General features: G+C 39.9%; 1 protein-coding gene across 1 annotated transcript; it reads right to left on the bottom strand.

Moving 5' to 3' along the window:
* Positions 1–3,589: 3,589 nt before the first annotated feature.
* On the bottom strand, positions 3,590–17,367 carry RAD51AP2 (RAD51 associated protein 2). The gene is made up of 3 exons (XM_019537375.1): positions 14,311–17,367; positions 8,610–8,696; positions 3,590–4,003 (listed from the first exon to the last, which is right to left on the bottom strand). Exons 1-3 carry the CDS (start codon positions 17,339–17,341, stop codon positions 3,885–3,887), a joined length of 3,237 nt encoding a protein of 1,078 aa, XP_019392920.1. The 5' UTR covers positions 17,342–17,367; the 3' UTR covers positions 3,590–3,884.
* Positions 17,368–20,062: the final 2,695 nt, after the last annotated feature.

Genomic DNA, 20,062 nt, shown 5'->3' with positions numbered 1-20,062 from the left:
GGACTTCGTCCCTGCCTGACAGTGCCACTAGGTCATACACCTCCTCCCAGGTCCAGTTTAGGCCCCTGGGGCTCTGGATGGATGAGCCCACATGTATGGAGCTCAGGCTGGACATGGGGTAGGAGGAGGACATAATGTCCTGTGCCAACTGACTGGGCCCCCTGCTCAGCTGGCCCTGTGATGCCGGCCCCGGAGGGCTGGGAGCAGCAGCCCCAACAGTGGTATGGCCAGGGAGTCTCAACCACATGGTTGAGGCACTTCACTACAATCCTGCAAAAGAGAGAGGTGGTGGGGAGCAGGTGCTGGCCCTGGTGGCACAGCCAGCAGGGCCAGCAGCCCTAGGGGGATCACAGGGCTGGGTAAAGGATACAGCTAGTTTCAGTCTTTGGCAGCACTCACCTGTGGCCAGAAAGCAGCTCAGGACAGCCCAGGCAGACCCAGCCAATGGGTCGTCTGGGGGGCACATGGGGCCTGCTGGGGTACTGTAGCCACAAGCAGCTCCTACCAGCTCCCTGGAGTGTGTGCCCCCAGGCACAAAATGGTTCCAGGCTTTTATAGCCTGCAGCAAGGGGCTTCCAGAGAGCAGCCTAAGCCAGCAGCAGGAAAGGGGACCAGCCCTTGGTGGGGCTCCAACTGCCCCCTAGTGGCTAGGCAAACCCAGCAGAGAGGCCCCTGGCTTACTGCACAGCAATGCGTGTACACATGTTACTGCACAGTAACTAATTGGGTCTAAGTTTGATGTACGTTATCAGAATTGATGCATAATGTAGGCATCAAATTTACACTCAAGTCAGCATAAGTCGCCATATTTACCATGTAGTACAGGTGTGCACATGTAGATGCACGCTTGTACTGCACAGTAATTTCAGAGATTTGGTGTAGACATGCCCTTATGTAATTATGGACAGACTTTTAGTTTATAATTTCTAAACAAAATATACATCATACTTTTTCTGTCACACAAGAAGAATATATCTAAAAAGCACATTAAGGTTGATTGTAGGAGTTTAAAACTAGGTATTGCCTAAAAATTCCATCAAGCAACTGTTTGTTTCTGTTAACATTACAATATAACAAGCAGTTCAAAAGTAAAACAAAATTAGTGAAAAATTAAAGAAGCTCACTTATCAGAAAGAAAAAATAAGATAAAATGAGATATAGAGAGGCATGCCTACAAATGCATTTGATCTGAGATAAGTTTATTTGCAAGTAAATGCTTCTGGGCAAGCATCTTTACATACAGGGACATGAGAACAGATTTGCTGCTCCTAGCTGCAAACTTCTCCCACTTTCTGTGGCTCTACTATGGGCCCCTGTCACCATCAGAGGCAGGTGAAGGCTCCCGCTGGATCCTAGCCCAGAGACTGGCAGGGAACACTGTGCGGGGAAACAGCTGTCGCCTATCCAGAACTAGGGAATTGTTTTCTGCCCCTAGGGGCCTGCCTGCTGCCTGGGTGGAGAAAATGTCCCCCTGCCCTGGAAACAGGGAGCTCCCAGTCCCAGCTCCCTGATCAGGGCAGAGGACTTGGAAAGAGCTGCAGGGGAGAGGCAGGTCCAAGCCCCCTGCTCTGATTCACCCCTGGGGCAGCTAGTAGTGAGCCCCCAGCTGGGTGGGATTTCAGCGCAGGCACTTGGCGCTTTCTGCTGCCAGGGCAGGGGGACATAGTCCCCGCACAGGATCCAGTGGCAGAGCCCACCCAAGCAGCAGGCAGCTCCTCGGGGCAGAAAGTAAACTCCTACCTCTCGGTGGCCAGCTGACCCAGAGCAGATTTGCTCCCCATCAGGCATCTACAAGGCATCTACAGTATGCACATGCTACTGCCCAGTAACTACTTGTGAGTAAATTTGCTACTTGCATTTTGCGGTAGCAAATTTACTTGTGATTAGCAAGGTTTTCTGTTCAGTAAGCATATGCATGTGTAGATGCACATGCTTACTGCACAGTAAACTATGCTACTTCTCAGTAAAGCATCTTGTGTAGATGCGCACATGCAGTATAATGGCAAATGCCAATGTAAACCATATTTTAAGTTGTATTTTGTATAGCAGTTGAAGTTAAGAGTTGAATCATATTGCTCTATGGGAAATATATTCTATCTTCCCCATAAGTTTTGGTACATAATATTAGAAGAAGGAGTTTTGTTTGAAATTGGTTAAGGAGAATTTGTTAACTAGTTTTTGAGTCTCAATAAGTGTCACAGCATGACCTAGTCATGGGAAGACAGAGCCAAGCAGGGTGTGAGAGCTGAAACTAAGGGTCACAATACTGGGTATTAGTCAGAGCCCAAGGTTCATGCCAGAAAATGAAACAGGTTTGTGGTTGAAACAGGCTGTTAGATGAGCCAGGAGGTCCAAGGCAGGAACAAGGTCTGAAAATGCTGTTGCTGGGACCAGGGAAGTGGGAGAGTTTCTCCAGATAACCTCATTCCCCATAGGGAACCTCATGAGAGGGCCCAGGCTGGGCTAGAGCTGGCATTTGGGTGGTGCTGTAACCCAGGCCTCTGGGGGGGGCAGGAGACTGAGATCAGATGAGAATTCTGGGAAGGAAAATTAAGACTGGCTGGGATCCCACATTGCAAAACTAGGACTGGCTAAGCAGTGAGACTATAAATGTGATGAGAAATCTGAGAAGTAGATTCTGTGACTGATTGGATAAGGAAAATGGGACTAGGATAACTAGTAAAGACAGGAACAGGATAAGGATCATCTGGAGGGAAAGGAGCAGAAGGGGCAAGTTTGGTGAGAGTAGGCATAAGAATCAGCACACTTCCCTGGTTGTCTGTATTGTAAAGTAAATAATCCCAATCTTTCCAATCTCTCTATATGAAAGTTTCTCAAGGCCTTTAGTCATTTTCATTACCCTTCCCTGAATCCTCTACAGTTCTGCAATAGCCCTTTAAAGATAAGTTGACAAGAGCTGTACACAATATTCCAGATGAGGCCGTGCTATTTATTAATATTATTGAATGATCGGTATTGTATAATTGTATATTGTAATGTGTTTTATCATTCATTATGGATTATAATATTTTCTTTGCCTTCTGAGCACAGGCGCATACTCAGAGCTGTCTACAATGACATCCAGGTTCCCCTTAATTCAGAATCCATAGAGTGTAAGAGTAATTTAAAATTTTCCCTCCATATACAACTTATTTGCTTTATGTGCCAGCACCATTGTTCCACTTTGTTCAGGTGAAGCCAAATCCCTCAATATTAGCTCCTCCACAGGTTCTCCAATGCCTAATAGTTACAAATAGTTTATAGTTATAAACCCCTCTCCTTTTCATCATCTTTCAATCATGCATTGGAAACCCTGAAATATCTCCTGTCCAGCACAGTATGGATTATGTTTTAGAGAAAGCTACTACTGAAGCCGTAAAACTATTCCTTCTACCTAGTAGTGTAAATTTAGCTTCTAGAATACTTCTCCTTCATTTTCCTAGAATACTGGTAGCTACTGATTTTATAAAAATACTAATTGGATTCTAAAAAGAATATAAAACATACAGGCTATTTTACTATTTTATTTTTCTGTTGTATAAAATAGACAACAGACAACATAGTGGATATCGTAATACATCATGAAAAATACATGCATCAGATTTTAAAATGTTACATAAACTTTAATAGTTTCTTATTTTCCATTACCATTTTTACTTATAAATATTCATCAAAAATCTCTCTGTTGCTGAATAGTCACAAAAGCATATCTAAATAAATCACCAAATGGTACAGCAGCATTAATATGTTAAAATTAAAGAAACATTTAACTATCCACTTTAACAACCTACAAATATTTCAACAATTCTCAGGTAAAGTAATCCGTAGTGTTCTAGTACAATTTTCTGTACTCTAGTACAGCATTGATAAAATAATCTGAAAATTTATTTCAGATATGGATGAAGCTGTCTGGTCTTAGCTTTTCTTGAAAGCCCAATCCTGATAGGCCCGTTGCATGTTTTAAGAGGGTGAACTCGTACAATTTCATGTGGCAAATAATATCCTGAATATATATTCGAGAGAGAGAGAGAAGTATATAAACAACACAAGCAAAACATGCATATCTAAATCACATTCCTTCAAGACACAGAAATCAACCATGGATATTTTACTGGATATTTGACAGTTAGATATTTTAGAAATGGAACTAGATCCACAAAAGGACTTAGAAGTCACAGTACTGAGAGCTAAGAGATTCTACCTAGCAGAGTCTACATCCCTAAGGCAGGTGCATAAAGTCCCTACGCTATGCCAGGGAAAATTCAGACACTTAAGAATAATGAGTCAGAATGCAGAGTGGGGGACCACCTAAACTGGCAAGCAGGATATGCCAGAGAGAGGGGATTGTTTTAAACTCCACTCTTCTCAAGGATTTAGGTACCTAATTTTAGATTATGCAGAGATGCCTGACTCCACTTGGGATTAATAGCCATAAACCCTCTCTTGAAGTCAAACTAATAAATCCTTTCCCAAAAATATATGAGGATTCAGGATAGCACCCTCTTTTTGTCCAATCTAGTGGTTAGAGTACTCACTATATATTGGGTGTCTGTATATATGTTCTGTACTCCATCAGCAGAGGGTGTTACCTGACCTGCATTATCTTGTGTTACTGTTTGCTGTTCTAATTAGTGTTAATGGTAGTTCGCTGTTTGTAATAAAGATGGTTCCCTTGTTCTTCCCTCCATGATCTCTCTGGGGCAAGAATCCCACAGATACACAATACTGGCAAAGAGTACAGGGTCTGGGTGAGTAGGATGTTTCCAGTGCTTCCATCAAGAGAACAGAGGGAAAAACTTTCAGAGATCCGTGCTGCAAATAAACAGGGCCTGGGGCTCTTTTCCTCCCATGAGGTGGCCTGTGCAGTTGCTCTCTAGCATGGCTACTTTAGGCTACATTGAAGAATTTTATATTTCCAGTCCATCCACCCAGGGCTCTTATGCTGACCAGCTACATTTCTATGTGGAAGCCAGTAAGATTACTCATGATAATCAGAAAAGCGCAGGGTTACTGAGCATCCCTTGAAGACTTTTCAGATTATTTGCTCACTTGTTTCCCCCATCTACCCCCATAACAAGTCCTACCATGAGATCCTTCAATTGCTTTTTAAAAAATCACTTTGCACCAGCCCTGTCCAAAACCATTCACCAGTTCCATTTCAACCAATGAAATCTGCTGCCAGAGGACAGAATTGCTGCGTCCATAGCAGACTTGGGTTAACTGTCTAAGAGCTTTAATTGTGGTCTGGAGTCTACCCCTACAACAAAACTTCTTGCAAGGCATAACTTAACAATTACCATGGCTCAAGAAAAAGCCCTTGCATATGAAGCTGCCTTACTCCATTCAAGGGAAATCTGAACATCATCTGCAAAACTGATGTCAGCTGAGATATACCAAGTGCATTCAAGGGAGAAATGTTCAAGCAAGTAACTCTGTACACTGTTACATGTTGGAGTTCTGCACAACTACTAATGAACCACCAGCTAAAAACTTGTTTGGATCAGCTCCATCCAGATATGGTGCTGAATACCAGATGTGGCAAGAAATCCAGTTCTCCGAGAAACGGGATGTTTTGTCTCTAAGTACCTGTGAACCAGATGAACTTCTGTATATCATAAATTACATGACTGGGCTACAGTGGATGCCTGCATCTACCCTTGGAGTTGCAGAGCCAGTGTCATATAAAATCCAGACTCCAAACTGAAAGACACTTTACAGACACTTTGATCAGATGTAGCAGCAAGTCTCAGATGATGTGACTTGTGTAGTACCACAAAGTGTTGCACTGCTACTGGAACCTGTTCTGATGAGTCCATTAGCTACTGTTTTAGACCCATCAAGATTCCAGTGGCTGGAGCTATTCTAGAACAGCTAAAGGAGCCCATAGTAGTTATCACTGAAACATCTGTTACCCCTGAAGTAGGCCGCATAAGATGGGTCACTGTCTGACCCAAATACTTCTAGGACTATGTTATCTAGGGAGGAGAGATATTATGTACTGGGTGTCTTTATGTATATGTTCTGTACTTCATCAGCAGAGGGCACTGCCCAAACTGCATTATCTTGTGTTGCTGTTTGCTGTTTAGATTAGTGTTAAGGGTAGTTAGTTCTTGTTAATAAACATGGTTGCCTTGGTCTTCCCTGCATGATGTTTCCAAGACAACAGTCCCATAGGTACACTATAGTACTCACAAAGGCTATAAGGCAACTGCCTGAAGAGAAATGAACCCATATTTCCTACTTTCCAAGTGAATACTTTACACATGGACTGTATAGTATCTGGATGGGGTTTGCTCAGTCTAACTGTTTCACTTTCTATTAAGTTATGAAATATTCAATTTGGCAGGGAAAGAGGAGGAGAGTGAGCACAAATCTATAGACTAGTAGGTAGGGTATTCACATGAAAGGTGTAAACCTGGCTTCCAAAGAACATTTCATTAAATTCTGGAGTAGGGGCTGAGAAGAATTCTGTTTTATCTATTAGAAAACCAAAGTGCAGCTTGAAAGTAATTCTGAGTTAACCAACTAATCTGTAGAAGGGATGCAATTACCCCTTCTTGGCATATAAGTGCCCCATTATAGGAATAGGAAGGTGGCTGTGCTTCCTAGAGGGTGGTCCCAGTTGAAACAGAATTCTGCACCAAGTCTTCTCTCATGTGAGTGCCCCAAGAACTAAGCCATAGATGTCAGAAGCTGTACTTTTAAGAGGCTCCCACAAGAGCCAGGTGGAACAGAATGTTGCCTTCCGCAGAGGCTCACATTATTTAATGCAGATCACTTAGAAATTTGACACTGATTCAAGTCAGACATCTTGGGCACCTATACACGTGCAGCGAGGCAGCTCTGATGCGCTGTAATTACAGCACACTGGAGCAGACTTGATTAATTAAGTCTGCTGCAGTGTGGTAATTACCATGGTCCAGCAGACTCCAGCATCAAATGTATCTGCATTCGTGCTGAAAATGGCAGTAGGGGAACTTTAGCTAAAGCTCGTTCAATAAGCTTTAGTTAAAACGCCCCGCCAACATTTTTCAGCATGGGAACACTGATACATATGACAATCCAGATTTTTTAAGTAGAGCAGCTCCTGAAGCCACTCTAATTAAAGCACCTCCCCCCCCACCGCTCCCAGAGCATGTGTATAAACTTCCCATGGGACAGATGCTATTCCATCTGTTAGGCATATAAGTCCAAAAAAACTGTTACTACAAACAATAGTTGTGTCCTCCACTTCCTATCTGCTGTTTTGTGACCCTTTTTAAGGGTCAGATGAATGTGTATTACCTAAGGAGACACATTAATATTTTTTTAGGGACTTGACGATGAAATAGGATCACACATTGGGGTACCTAAGTCCAATTCCGCAGCCAATAGATAGCATATGGTCCCTTGTTGCTGGGTTGTTTTTTTCTGAACATATGATACCAAGAATAACATTCAGTAAGACAATACTCTGAGTGAAAGAGTATATTCCATATATAATATGAAACAGATGAATATACCAAGACTATGAAAAGAATGTGAAAACATAGAAGAGCTTATAAGTAAAGTAAATATTATAAAAATTGGAAATGTAATTTGTAATGTCATGAAAGAAAAAAGTACCTATTACTGAGTTAAAAGTTTGTCATCTCATTGGTTTTACTGAAAGGATGAGGACACTAGAAGAACAGATGAGACCCACATGGTCATGTAATAGTGTCAGGCAATTCAGAGTCTCATTGTTGATTCTCAGGTTTTTATATATATTTGAAATTCTGTATTAGGTTGATTATTAATTACCATGTTTATATTTGGCTGGAGAAAATATAGGAAGCACTACCTTTAATAAAAACTCAGAGCTGGTTATTATTTTGTACAGAGGTCCTTCTTACACAATGCTAACCAGTTAGAGCTCACTGGTGCTGAGGTTTTCTGAACACAGAAAACAAAGCAGCATATTGGGCAATAGGAACGGGCAAGAAGCAGAAAACAAGGTAGCATTTCTAAAAGAATTATACAAGAAAAAAGGACTCCACATGGGATAACAAGGGATGGCTGCATCTTTAAAACTAGTTTGGAAGTTGGAAGATCCGCCTTTAGCTCCTGGATCTAACACAGACTTCCTGTAGATTCAAATTCACTTAATCTCTATATGCATCAGTTGCCATTTTCTATGATGAAAAATATACTCCTACTTCTTGTCATTCTTTTATGTTTAGACTGCAATCTCTCTTTTCCTCTCTGCTTTATGTGTGTGTTTCCAAAGATGATCTGAATTCAGTGCAGATGATGCTAATGAAGTACAATTATAATAAACTTAAATGAAGTAAAAGATACTCCACACCAATCACTGAAATAAGAAAAGGTATAATCTTCACCATGAAGGTTGTGAGGTTGAGGGATGCCAGAACTAAAAACCTTTCTATTTTAATTATTAGAATGCAGCCCAAAATTTACCTAGGCATGAATTAAGTATTTGCAAATGAAAAATAATACTGGACAACAACAATAAGGCAGAGCAATTGAAAACAAATGCTAAGGTGGATAAAATGAAAATAAATTAAAATAAACATTAAAAAAATACTAATATTGATATTATATAACTAGCAGAACAATTTTATTCTTACCTCTTTGTTTCTGTAAACTGAAATTTTCTTCCTTAATAAACAAATGAGATGAAAAAGCAGGATTCCATGGGTGCACCTTTTTACAAGCTGAATCAAAATAATTTTAAAACAGAAATGTAAACAAAGCAGTGGATTGCTATGTATAGATATACAGATAATTAAAAGTAGCATTTGGTGCTGTTTGTAAAAAAGTATGACAAGTAAAAATATATTTAAATTACACAAATTCTGCTTCTCTAGCATAAGCAGTTCTGTTTATACACTATTCACCACTTGTTACTCTTTTACTCGGCCTTTTCCAGAAAGACATATAGATAAAAATATTTTACTTCTGTTTCCTAATTTTCACTCGTTATTATACACACAAAACTATACTGAAGGAATGCTATTAAAGCTGTAAAAGCAAACACTCAGAAGTTAGGAAATGCTTGAAGTAAACCTGCCTGTGCAGCATTTTTTTAGCATATTTGTATATATGAATTATGATACAATCTTTAGTTATGTCGTTGCATGCTATTGTCACTACTGAGACTCTGTTTCATTCATTGCATCTGATGGACTGAGCTTAATTAATGGGAAGCTATTCAATATTTTGTTTTATTTTTAAGTGTGATGCGTGGCAATAGGGTTTCACATTAGTACCCAAAGGTAGTGTTCACTTTTTTACCAGTCATCTAACTGGGTGTTTTTTGGTCATCTACAGAGAATTTTTAAGATTTATGTGTTTAGGGGAATTTTATTCCTGATCATGTAGCCATGTGTTTGTGAATGACTGAGCAATTTTGTAGTTGCTCAGACTGAGCACGCACAGTAGTGGCCATAGAGCCTCTTATGGATGCACAGCAGACTTAGACTCCTAAAAATTCCTAGCATCGCACTCTGAATACGATGCTACTGGTCAGCCAGTATTCATATCCTTCTCCTTGAGACTGCTCCTTTGACATATTCACCATGAAGGTATCAATTTCTATAGGAATTGAGGGAGGATCTTAACAGAATATGTTCTTCTTGCTGTGACCTGTAGAAAAATGAGTAGATAATCGTGTAATAAAACATTGTGTATTCGAGCCAGTCCAGAACTAAGTGTCACAGTGACAACTTTTGTGGGTGTCTGACCTACGGTGCTGTTCCAGAACTATGAGCAGCACCATAGGGACATGGCCAGATGTCCACCCCTGGAGTCTCCCCTTAGTTACACTGCTGACCCTTAGTTAAATCGTTCTTACACAGTGCCTCAGAATGAAATCCAAATCAGTAGCTAGCAAGGAGGTAGCCAATAGGAAAGACTAAACACAAGGGGACCTCTGAAATGGCTCAGATTTTTCTTTGAAAATATGACTGAAAGACAGCTAGTAGAGCTGTATAATAGAGGAATCACTCAGAAATGGGAGACTTTGGCTTTATTCCCCCAGCCTATGGAGGCTCAAGCCTATATCTCTCAGAAGAGTGTCCTGTAGGCTACAGATTAGTATACTCAGTTGACAGGGGAAGTCTTTGTTTCTAATCCCTATTCAAGGAACATTTTATCCAGTAACATTTCACATAAAATACAGAAAGAGTCCTTATGGCAGAAACCAAAATGCAAGAATCCCACCTCCCTCTCTGCTGACTGCTCTAATCACCAGGCTGCAGAGCCTTTCTTTTCCCCTCTCCAGTCCCCTTCAGTTCTTTTCCAGTCCCCTCCCTTTCTTTTCTGCAGTGTTACAAGTTCAACAGCAAAGATAGAGAACATTCCTGCCCAACCTATAGCTTAGTAATTAGGAAATTTCTTGGGAGGTGGAATATGTGAACTTTAACCCATGCAAGCCGAGGATGGATCTGAACATAGGACTTATCTTTTCTGAGCAAGTGCACTAATCACAGGGTTACTAACTGAAAGACACCCCCACTAGCTGTGTTTTAAAAAAAAGAAGCTCCACCTGCATTGAGTAAGAAACCTGATATTATTGGTATATTTTATACATATATTCAGAATGCCTACTGACTTAAGATCATCGGGAGACTTGGGCAGATGAGCATTAGTCTCTGTGTTCTGATTGGGCTTGGGTTAGACAGGCCCATGGGCAGATGTAGGATTTTGAAAAAGGGAGGGCAGGTGGTGTGAAGAGTCATCCTATAACACAATGCATCTTTTTCTTGAATTAAAAAGAAACTAGAAGCTTTACTAATATGTTGGGGCCTATTCAGTCCAAGCAAAAACAAGCAAAAAATATATAACTGAGTCAGTTATATAATAATATAGCAATATAATTGGGGCCTATTCAGTTCAAGCAAAAAACAAATATAACTGAGTCATTATGGGCCTAAGTACCAGCTCTATGGGGCAGGCACCAGGTACCTAAGAGTATAGCTGTTATGCCCCAGCCTCGCCACAGACAGACCTGCTCCCTGCACTTACACACAGGCATACCCTAGACACTTCACTATGGCCTGAGCATACCCTTCCCCCTGTCCTATGCATTGCCCCCACCACCTCAAATGCACCTGGCTCCACTATCCTACATATCCTCAATGCTCAGCCCCACCCCAGTGCCTCAAGCTGTATCTTCTCCCACTATCCCACTCAAGCCCCAGTGAGTCTTACCTGCCCCCTCACTGTCCCCATGAATCCACTGCACTCTGCACAGACTCAACCACACTGCATCCCCTAGCCCAGGGGCGGGCAAAGTGCGGCCCGCCAGGCCATTCTATTTGGCTCGCGGGGCCCCTAAAAAATTTAGAAAATTAGTCTTTATCTGCCCCTGGCTGCCTGTCACGCAGCCCTCAATGGCTTGCCAAAACTAAGCAGCCCTCTACCCAAAACAATTGCCTACCCCTGCCCTAGCCCCTCACCCTCTGAGCATTCAATACTCACTGAAGCCCCTCACACACCCTGGGCCCTACTCACCCACAATTCCTCTGGCTCCTGACCCTCCCTTCATGCTCTGTTTCACCCCTACAGCCCACGCCACCCTGCTTAGCTCCAAACCTGATCTGCTTCTCACACCTTCTGCTTCCATAACACCCAGACTTTCACTCCACACCCCTCTACCCCATAGGCCCCACTCTCCCCCAAAGCCCGTTAGAGCCCATGACCCCTCATGGCCCCTGGGAACCCTTTTATCTCAAAACTGATCACAAACAGTTCCCCCATTCCTCAGAGCACCCAAACATGGGGCAGGTCAGAGAAGGAATGTAACTGCCCTCTGCATTGCTTCCCCACTCCTAACAGCATGGCTGTAGCTGGCCTCCACTGCCCCCCACCCTCAACATACAGAAACAAACAGTTGAGGTCAGGGAAGGACATGCTTCACCCACTGGCAACACCCCTGCCTGGAGAGACAAACCTCTCTCATGTATTCATGCTCAAAGTTGTGCTGCCCTGGTTATGCCTAAGGACCACTCAAGCCATGGTTTCATGATGTTTGTGGAAACCGTGAAAAATGGTGGTTTCTGCGAACACCATGGAAAACAGCAGTTTCCGTGATTTTGTGCAGAATCACTGGGACAAAACTTATTAAAAGTAAAATGCTTTCTCCCCAGTGGAAGCCAGCAGCTGCTGCGGCCCAGCCTCACAGCTCGCAGCCTGCAGCTCGCAGCCCACTGGGTGGGGAAGGAAGCTGCTAACATGAACAGGAGAAGCCAAAATGGCAGTCGCCCCCGTCCTCCCTCTGCCACTAATTGGCAAAGAGGGCTGCCTTTCATGAAGACCCACCCCTCTTCACCAGTCAGCAGTGAGGGGCGAAGCTGCATGAAGGGCAGCCATTTTTACCGATCAGCATTGATGGGTTGGGCCACACAGAAGACCTCGCTCGGCCAGCAGCAGTGAAGGGCAGGGCCACTTCAGTGACACAGGGGCCATGAAATTGGCTCCAGGCACCACGAATGCTCAGTTTTTCCTTTGCTTTGGCACAGTCTAAGTAGATCCCTAGTTATACCACTCTTTCAGCCTCCCGCTGCCTGTGTCATGTGATGCACTGAATAACCAAGGAAGGAGTCACTGCAATAACTTACCTCTTCACTGCACATTTACAACTGCCTCCTGCCTTTGACTGTTGCATTCTGCACACCTCATCCTGCTTTTAGCCCTGCCTCTCCCTGTCTCTGATCTGTTGTGACTTCAAACCCGCTATGAACAAAGCCACCCAGTGCAGGTTATTAGCACAATTGTATTGGATATGCCAGGGGATGAACAGAGGAACATTATTGGGAGTGGATACCAGACAGAATAACTGTAGAAGAAAGGCTACCTTTATTAGAGGAAGGTGAAAAGTCATTAACACCAATGGAATAAGGAAATTAGGAGAAATCAAATAGATAAGCCATGAAATCATTTGACTCCCTCAGCTCCTCCAGAATAGAAATATGACTCCCCATAGCAGGCAGTTTACTCTATACTTTCAGTGGAGCAGGAATCAAAGAGGGATATAGCTTCACCCCCAAGCCTCCCCACTCCCTCCCCCCCGACTTCCCCCAATCCACTCCTGCACAGGCCCCAAACTACACATAGCAGAAGCAAAATACTATTTGCTAGAAAGGTTTAGTTTTAAAGAGAAAGATAGCTAGTTATTTCAGGCAGCAGCAGAGTGGGGCCCAGTTCAATTCCACCTAATTCCTGCTTTAGGTGTCCTTCCTTTGTTGGATCAAGCTCAGTTCCAGATGTCCAAATTAAAGTTTAACAGGAAACTTTAATTCTCACACTTCCTAACTTTTAGCACTTGACTTTGAAGCTTTAATAACATTCTTTGGTCTTATTTTTTTCACTTGCGTATGGGTGCTGGTTTCATTATTTTTACAAAAGCCAACTAAAGCAAAAACAAACAGCTTCCATTATATGGCATTATATTGATATCCACATAGTTCATCAGCAAAGTCCACTGCAGAGATCCACTACAGAAACTTCAGCATTGAAACTAACTGGCTGATAACTGCACTCAACCATCACCATCTGTGTGGACTTGAGTAGGGGGCAAACTTTGCCAGTGGGTTTAATAAATATCTGCTGAAACAGGAATGAAGAGCCTCCAGAATCTTTGCTACCATTCCAGGCTCCAGGGGACTTGTCCTCTACTAGACAAAGGACATTCTGCCCTTTGTCCTCAAGAGTTATCCATTCTTCTGTGTTCTGTCCAGCCTGTGCTTGTCCCAGCCTTACTAACACAACAGCTCCTTGTTCCAGTCCCATCCCACTTGCTTGCCAGTCTAACACTTCACTCCTTTGGCTTTTCACCATAGACTCAGTCTTCTTGGCTAGGCAGTCCTAGTCTGCTTTTTCAGGCTCAGTGCCCAAATCCTAATCTCTCTTGCAACTTCCCACCTCTCCGCTCTCTACACTTAGACCCATTCTTCCTACCTAGCTCCTTACCCTCACCTGGGTCATTTCAGTATTTCACTGCTGGCTCCCAGGCCAATCCCTCTCTTCCTTACCCACCATGCTGGCTCCCAGGACCAGACTCCCTACCTGGGATCTTTATCCCTTCTCAGTATCCCACAGATACCTGCACAGGTCCAGTAGGGCAAAGACAATTTATGGTACATGGGCTTTCCAGAATGGACCAAAAAAAATCTTCCAAAACTAGGTTAATTTGATGCTATATGACAGGAGGGGAAGCTTCCTGAACCTCTTGTCCCTAGTAACACCCCTGATGAAGAGTACAAATGTGGCTGTCAGGTATTTATTAATGTAATAGATAATATGTTTATAATAATTCCATATGCTTACCTTTGTCAGGTGTGTAAAGCAATTCTTCATCTGGCATATCTGAAGAACAAGATTCATGCTCTTCCTGCCCTCCATTTCTAGCTATTTTTTCCATCAGTGAACTTTGGTTTTGCTTATTTACATTTTCCCCTGCTCTAATACCACAGACTGGAGAGGAAATGCATACTTTCTTTTGAGAAATGCTTTTTGAGAGATGCTGTTCTTCCATCTCCTCAGAATTATTTAATTCAAAAGAATGTCCTTGTATGTTTGTTTCTACTTTGGATATATTCTTTTCATTTTCTTTACCAATTTCATGAAATACACAAAGCTCTTCTAACACTAAATCATATTTGCTCTTCAGGTCAAATTCAGTTATATTTTTTATTTTTGAATCATCTACATCTTCCAAGCATCCATTGTTCTTTATAGATAAATGTGTTTTTAATTTTTCTCCTGAAGCATGGCATATTTCAGATTCATCCTCTGAATGTGACAAAATTAAGCCAATTGCTGTTTTTCCATTCATTTCAGTCTGTTTTTGATTTTTCTGAGTTATGTAATTTTGCTTTGCACTTATTTTTCCCTCCTCATTTAAATACTCAAGATTTTGTGTCATAGTCATTGGCTCTGAATTGAATGTGCCAAAATTACTGTCTGTCTGAATGTCTTCATATAGAGAAAATGTTGTCATTTCCTCCCCCTGAGTTTTAGAGTATAAGTTGTTATCAGATACTGTAGAATTTGTTACAGCCGGGTATTGTACAATACTGTTAATTTCTTCATATTGGATTTTTGTATCTTGACCCAGGGAAATCCTGCATTGACTCTCTCCAGATTTTTTCATTTTATCCTCACCTGGAAGAGGACCACTGTGGAATGCAGAGGTGTCACATTGTCGATCACCTGAAAAACTGATGTTTCCAAAATTGATACCACTAGCAGGGACATTTACGTATTTATATTCATTTTCTAAATAGTAGATATGGGGATCTATATCTTTTGTATATTCCATTTTGTTTCTTTGACTGCTTTGTTGTAACAGAGAACTACATGTTGGTACCATTGTTGGTGGCAGTCCAGGGAGAAGAACATCATTTAATTTATCAGGGACACAATACATATTTGTTAAACTGGAGACTTTTCTGTCTTCAATGCAAATTTCATTGTTAGAATTAACATGTTTTATAAATTGAATCTGGTCTAATTCCTCAGAATCAGTACTAAGAGGAATTTTTTCATATGTGTCAAAAATAAAAGAAGTACATTTTTGAGTAGCAAGATTACAGGAATTTCTTGGCAATTCTCTACAATTGCAATAGTCTTTTTTGTCAATGCTTACTTTTTTAGTTGTTCTCAGAAATTTTGGAAAAAAATATCTAGCTTCATTTGTAAAGCTTATTCTATTTCTGAGTATCTTGGTTTTGGATTTTTTATTTTCACTCAAAATAAAATACAAAGTTTTCAACTTTTCCATAATAAAATTGCTACTATTGTACATTTTGATTTGTTTCTTTTCCTTCTTCTGTTTTAATGTAACCACTGGCTTATGCAAATTTGAACATTTCCTAGTTAACTTCTCAATTTTTATTTGTGAAACAGAAGGTAAATAATTCAGTCTAAATTTTATTTTCATCAGATCCTGTATTTTGTTGGTGTTACACCAAAATGTTTTCCACAAGCAAAAGCTATCAAAATTGTCAGCTGGTAAAATCAGACTCATATCTTTCCCTTCACTATTAAACATCGAAACAGTATTGTGTATTTCTATATCCTCACTGTATTGTGTAACACATCTTCCTTTAGGTGATTTTCCTTGCTGTTTATGAAACAAAGTTTCCATAGTTAGAACATAGGAATCCTCCTTTTTAGCTATAGTTCTAGAAAAACGCATGTTGTGATGCAATTCATAAATGATGTTTTTCATTAATGTAGAGCTTATATTTTCTTTGCATATGCTTGGATAAGTTTTGTAAATTTGCTGAGATTGTGTGTTTTTGGTCCAACTATTATTCAAGGACATGTTAAATTGTATTTGTTTTCTGCAATATAAAGCATATTTCTCCACTCGTGTACATTTTTCTTCAATTGGATGTAAACAACTTATAATACCAAAAAAAGCAGCACAATTTGTTATTGTTGTCACATTTTTATATTCCAAAAGCTTAGCTTGCAAATTAATCTGTGTATCACTATTGTTACTATTATTACAAATACTTGGTACTACCTCTAAAATGATGTATTGTTTTTTTGACTTTAAAATTTCATACAAAAGATACCAGCTTATGATAATGTCAGCCTCTTTATATTTGTTCACATCTTTATACGAAGGCCATACTTTGAAACCTCTAAGTAACTTGTCATGAAAACAGATTTTTCGTTCTGACAATTTTTTTCTAGTCAATACATTGCAACTGTCTCTTGAACATGGCATATCCTGCCCAGGATTATAAGGGCAATTACCTGCAGTTGCAACATGTGTAGTTAATTGCAGTTTGATGTCAATTATTTTTGTTGAAGCAAGCATTAATTCTACATTCATATTATAATTAGAATAGTCCATATCATAATTTATGCTTAAAACTTCTTTCCTTAGTACTTCTGTTATCAATGGAATAGTTGTATTTTGTATATTAAATATCTCCACATTCTTACAACTGACTTTTCCCAAGGTGCATTTCAAAATATTAATAGAATTGCTACATATGTTGTTTTGAGATTTTCCAGAGCCAATGTATGTATGAATTCTTAGGTTTTTTTGTTCTTGCTCTTCACTACTATCTGAATTTTTAAGTTTTTTCCCCTCAAAATTATTTTCAGCAAACATTAAATCACACTCAGCATTATCACAGTTGTACCTGAAATTAGCCAAACGCATTTTTTTCACATTCACTGCTAAAGACCCAGGAACTTGGTTATTGATAGATTGATGGTTACATTCATTACATTTTGAATGAACAGAAGAAGCGTTCACAGCACTGTTATCATTTTGCAACTTTTCTTTCTCAGCCTCAGAGATGTTTTGGGAACAGTAAACCTTTTCACGTTGCATTACATATGTTTGATTTTTAATGTTTTTCTCTTGTATTTTCAAATTACTGGATAGACTTTTTTTATTTAATATATTTGACACACTAGGAAATTTACGTATGTTCTCATTCATAAAAAATTTAGAATGGAGGATTTCCAAAGTTTCTCTACTCTGAAAAGAGTTTAAGATAGGAAGTATAAATGATTTTCTTTTTCTTTTATTATCTAGTTGCTCATTATTTTCCTCTGTGGGCAGTTTTTTCAGACAATTGTTTCTATCCTTATTCTCTGTTTCTTGGTATACAGAATTAATGTTACATACAAATGGAACATCTAAAACCTGGTGTTCTTTCAACTTTTCATCAGTGTCAATTTTCTGACTTGATATTTTCACCTGAAACAAAGCTGTGTTTAAAGATGAAACTGAAGCTTTCCCTTTGAGTTCATTATCACTGTTCTTGTTATTATTTTTGTCTATATTTGTGCTCAGCTCTCCCTGGAATGACTTTATTTCATACAGACTTTTCCATTTTTTGTTAACATTCCATATGTTGTATGAGCTTGTGCTGGAAAGTTGTCCACATTCATTCAATAAAGTGTCATCTTTTAAAATATTATGGTCTGCATTCTCAGGATTCCATGACTTAGTGCACAGTTTATTTTTTAAGAGTCTGCATTTCAGTTTGTCATTAATCCAAGGTTTAAAATAGGTAAACTGACTTGTCCTACTTTTCTTTTCGATATCACTGCTTTCCTTTTCTAATCTCCAAGCATGTTGACTTAAATTATATGATCCTTCTGATACATATTTATTTGATGAGTTTGTATGTTCACCCACACATAATGTTCTTTGCTCTAACTGATGTTGCTCCCATTTCTCTATCTTTTTCCTATTATTTTCTATCTTAATTCGCTTTGGATGAAGGTAGCCTTCAGTTTCATCTGATGACATGGATAGAAATGTCTGTCAGCACGTGCTTTTCATATTCAAGAAAATAGCCTGATAAGACAGTCCTGAAATTTAAAGAAATATGTCAACATTAAAAGTAAAGCAATTTTTAAAATATTGCATACAAAAAAACATATAAAATGAAGTGACTAAGAAATATTTTATATAAAGCTACTAGTAATTTTACTACCAGGCTACCATAAGGGAGATAAAGAAACTCTTCTGTATTTATATTGACTCTGTATCCATCACTCGTATGAAATAAAGCTGATGAAAGATAGCATAATGGACATTTACTGGCAAAATAAAGATCCAGAGACATATGACTTTTTAGACAGAAGCAATCAATTCCTTATAAATCAGACACACTTGTGACCATAAAGGCCAGGTACACACATTACACTTTTACTGGTATAAGTGATTGGAAACCAGTCCTTACCCAGAACAGAACAGAAGTTCAGCACACACAACCAGTCTATACTCATAACACAACAGATGTTTGGCACACACAAACTGGTTCAAAAATGGTGGAACCCAGACTAAGATTTGCATCCTTCCCGCCATCAAAGGGCAAATGTGTGTTCTGTTTGCTACCACTCTAAACTATACCACTTATCGAAAACCATGTAACTTAGGTCAATTCTAGTTCAGGCTTTTTGAATGTCTGTACCTAAGCCAAAATAGAAGCAGCTGCTTCCAGTGAGTCAAGAGAATGGCAGCTTTAAAAACAGAACCATATTAGTAATATTACCATGTCAATAATAATAATAATAATAAATTATTAATTAGTGATTATATTACCATGTTGGAAATAATTAATTCCTAATTAGCAATAATAATTAATAATAATACCATATTAGTAATGCATTTACCCACTGAATTTTGCTACAAACTAATCACGATGAATTTCAAACAAAAAATACAATCCTGAGTTAATCAGTATCAAGAGTGGAGGCCCTTTTAAGCTAGTCGACAAAACCCAATGTTCTCTTTATTACCCAGTGATTTGTTCAAAATTCACGCCAAATTCACGATTAATTAGGAAACTCAGAGAAACATCTCCAAAACCACCCTAGAAATTGCAAGTGACAGAAACATTACAATCTGATGATGAGGAAGACATATTTCAATCTTCCACAATATCTGCATGACAGATGCAGTAATGTACAGAATCAGCTTAACTGGAAGCATCTTTCTGTAAAGACCATAAAGCATCTTTGTTTTAAACTGCATATTCCCAGTACATGGAGCCTGTTTGGGCAAAATGAACTTTTCCTTTTTTTTTTTATTTAACGGAGGAGAAGTCATCATTTATTGCAGATAAAGTACTATTGCTTTAAATGCTATACACAATTTCACTTTCTGTAAGGTAAAGCAGGGCACATCAGGCTGGGTGTCCAGTATCTGGGGCATCTCGGGCTATGTGCACATAGGGTTTGATCTTGGCTTGCCAATGGAAATACAGCCGAAAGTACACGTCAGGTAGTGTGCCAAGCACCGTGATTTAAGGACTGCATAGCAGCAGCTCTGCTACTTTAAAGGCTATAGGGAAACCTGACTAGGCAGGGAAAATGCTCTGAGAAGGTGGGATATCTATACTATGGGATACAGGAGACACTCACCTCCTACCTCTGAGGCAGTAGTGGCCCCCAGTGAACTTTTCCTGCCTTTTTATCCATTCAGTGATGTAGCTCTCTCCACTCTAACACTTCTTCTTTCACAGTAAAGCTGCCCGCTGTCATCACTCCTCTCTGAGGTGTTTCCCCTTCAGTAAAGCTGCCTGCCCCTCTCTCC

Source organism: Crocodylus porosus, unplaced genomic scaffold (assembly GCF_001723895.1).
Source record: "Crocodylus porosus isolate Cpor-Errol unplaced genomic scaffold, CroPor_comp1, whole genome shotgun sequence".
Taxonomy (NCBI): domain Eukaryota; kingdom Metazoa; phylum Chordata; order Crocodylia; family Crocodylidae; genus Crocodylus; species Crocodylus porosus.
Note: the sequence above shows the minus strand (reverse complement) of the source record. Positions and strands in the feature narration are given on the sequence as shown.

Excerpts from the sequence above, each read along its gene's own strand:
- RAD51AP2 (XM_019537375.1), bottom strand. The coding sequence starts at position 17,341 with ATGCAACGTGAAAAGGTTTACTGTTCCCAAAACATCTCTGAGGCTGAG. Across the intron at positions 8,697-14,310 it reads GCTTTACACACCTGACAAAG|CTTGTAAAAAGGTGCACCCA; the intron begins GTAAGCATATGG and ends ATTTTGATTCAG. Across the intron at positions 4,004-8,609 it reads CAGTTTACAGAAACAAAGAG|GATATTATTTGCCACATGAA; the intron begins GTAAGAATAAAA and ends ATATATATTCAG.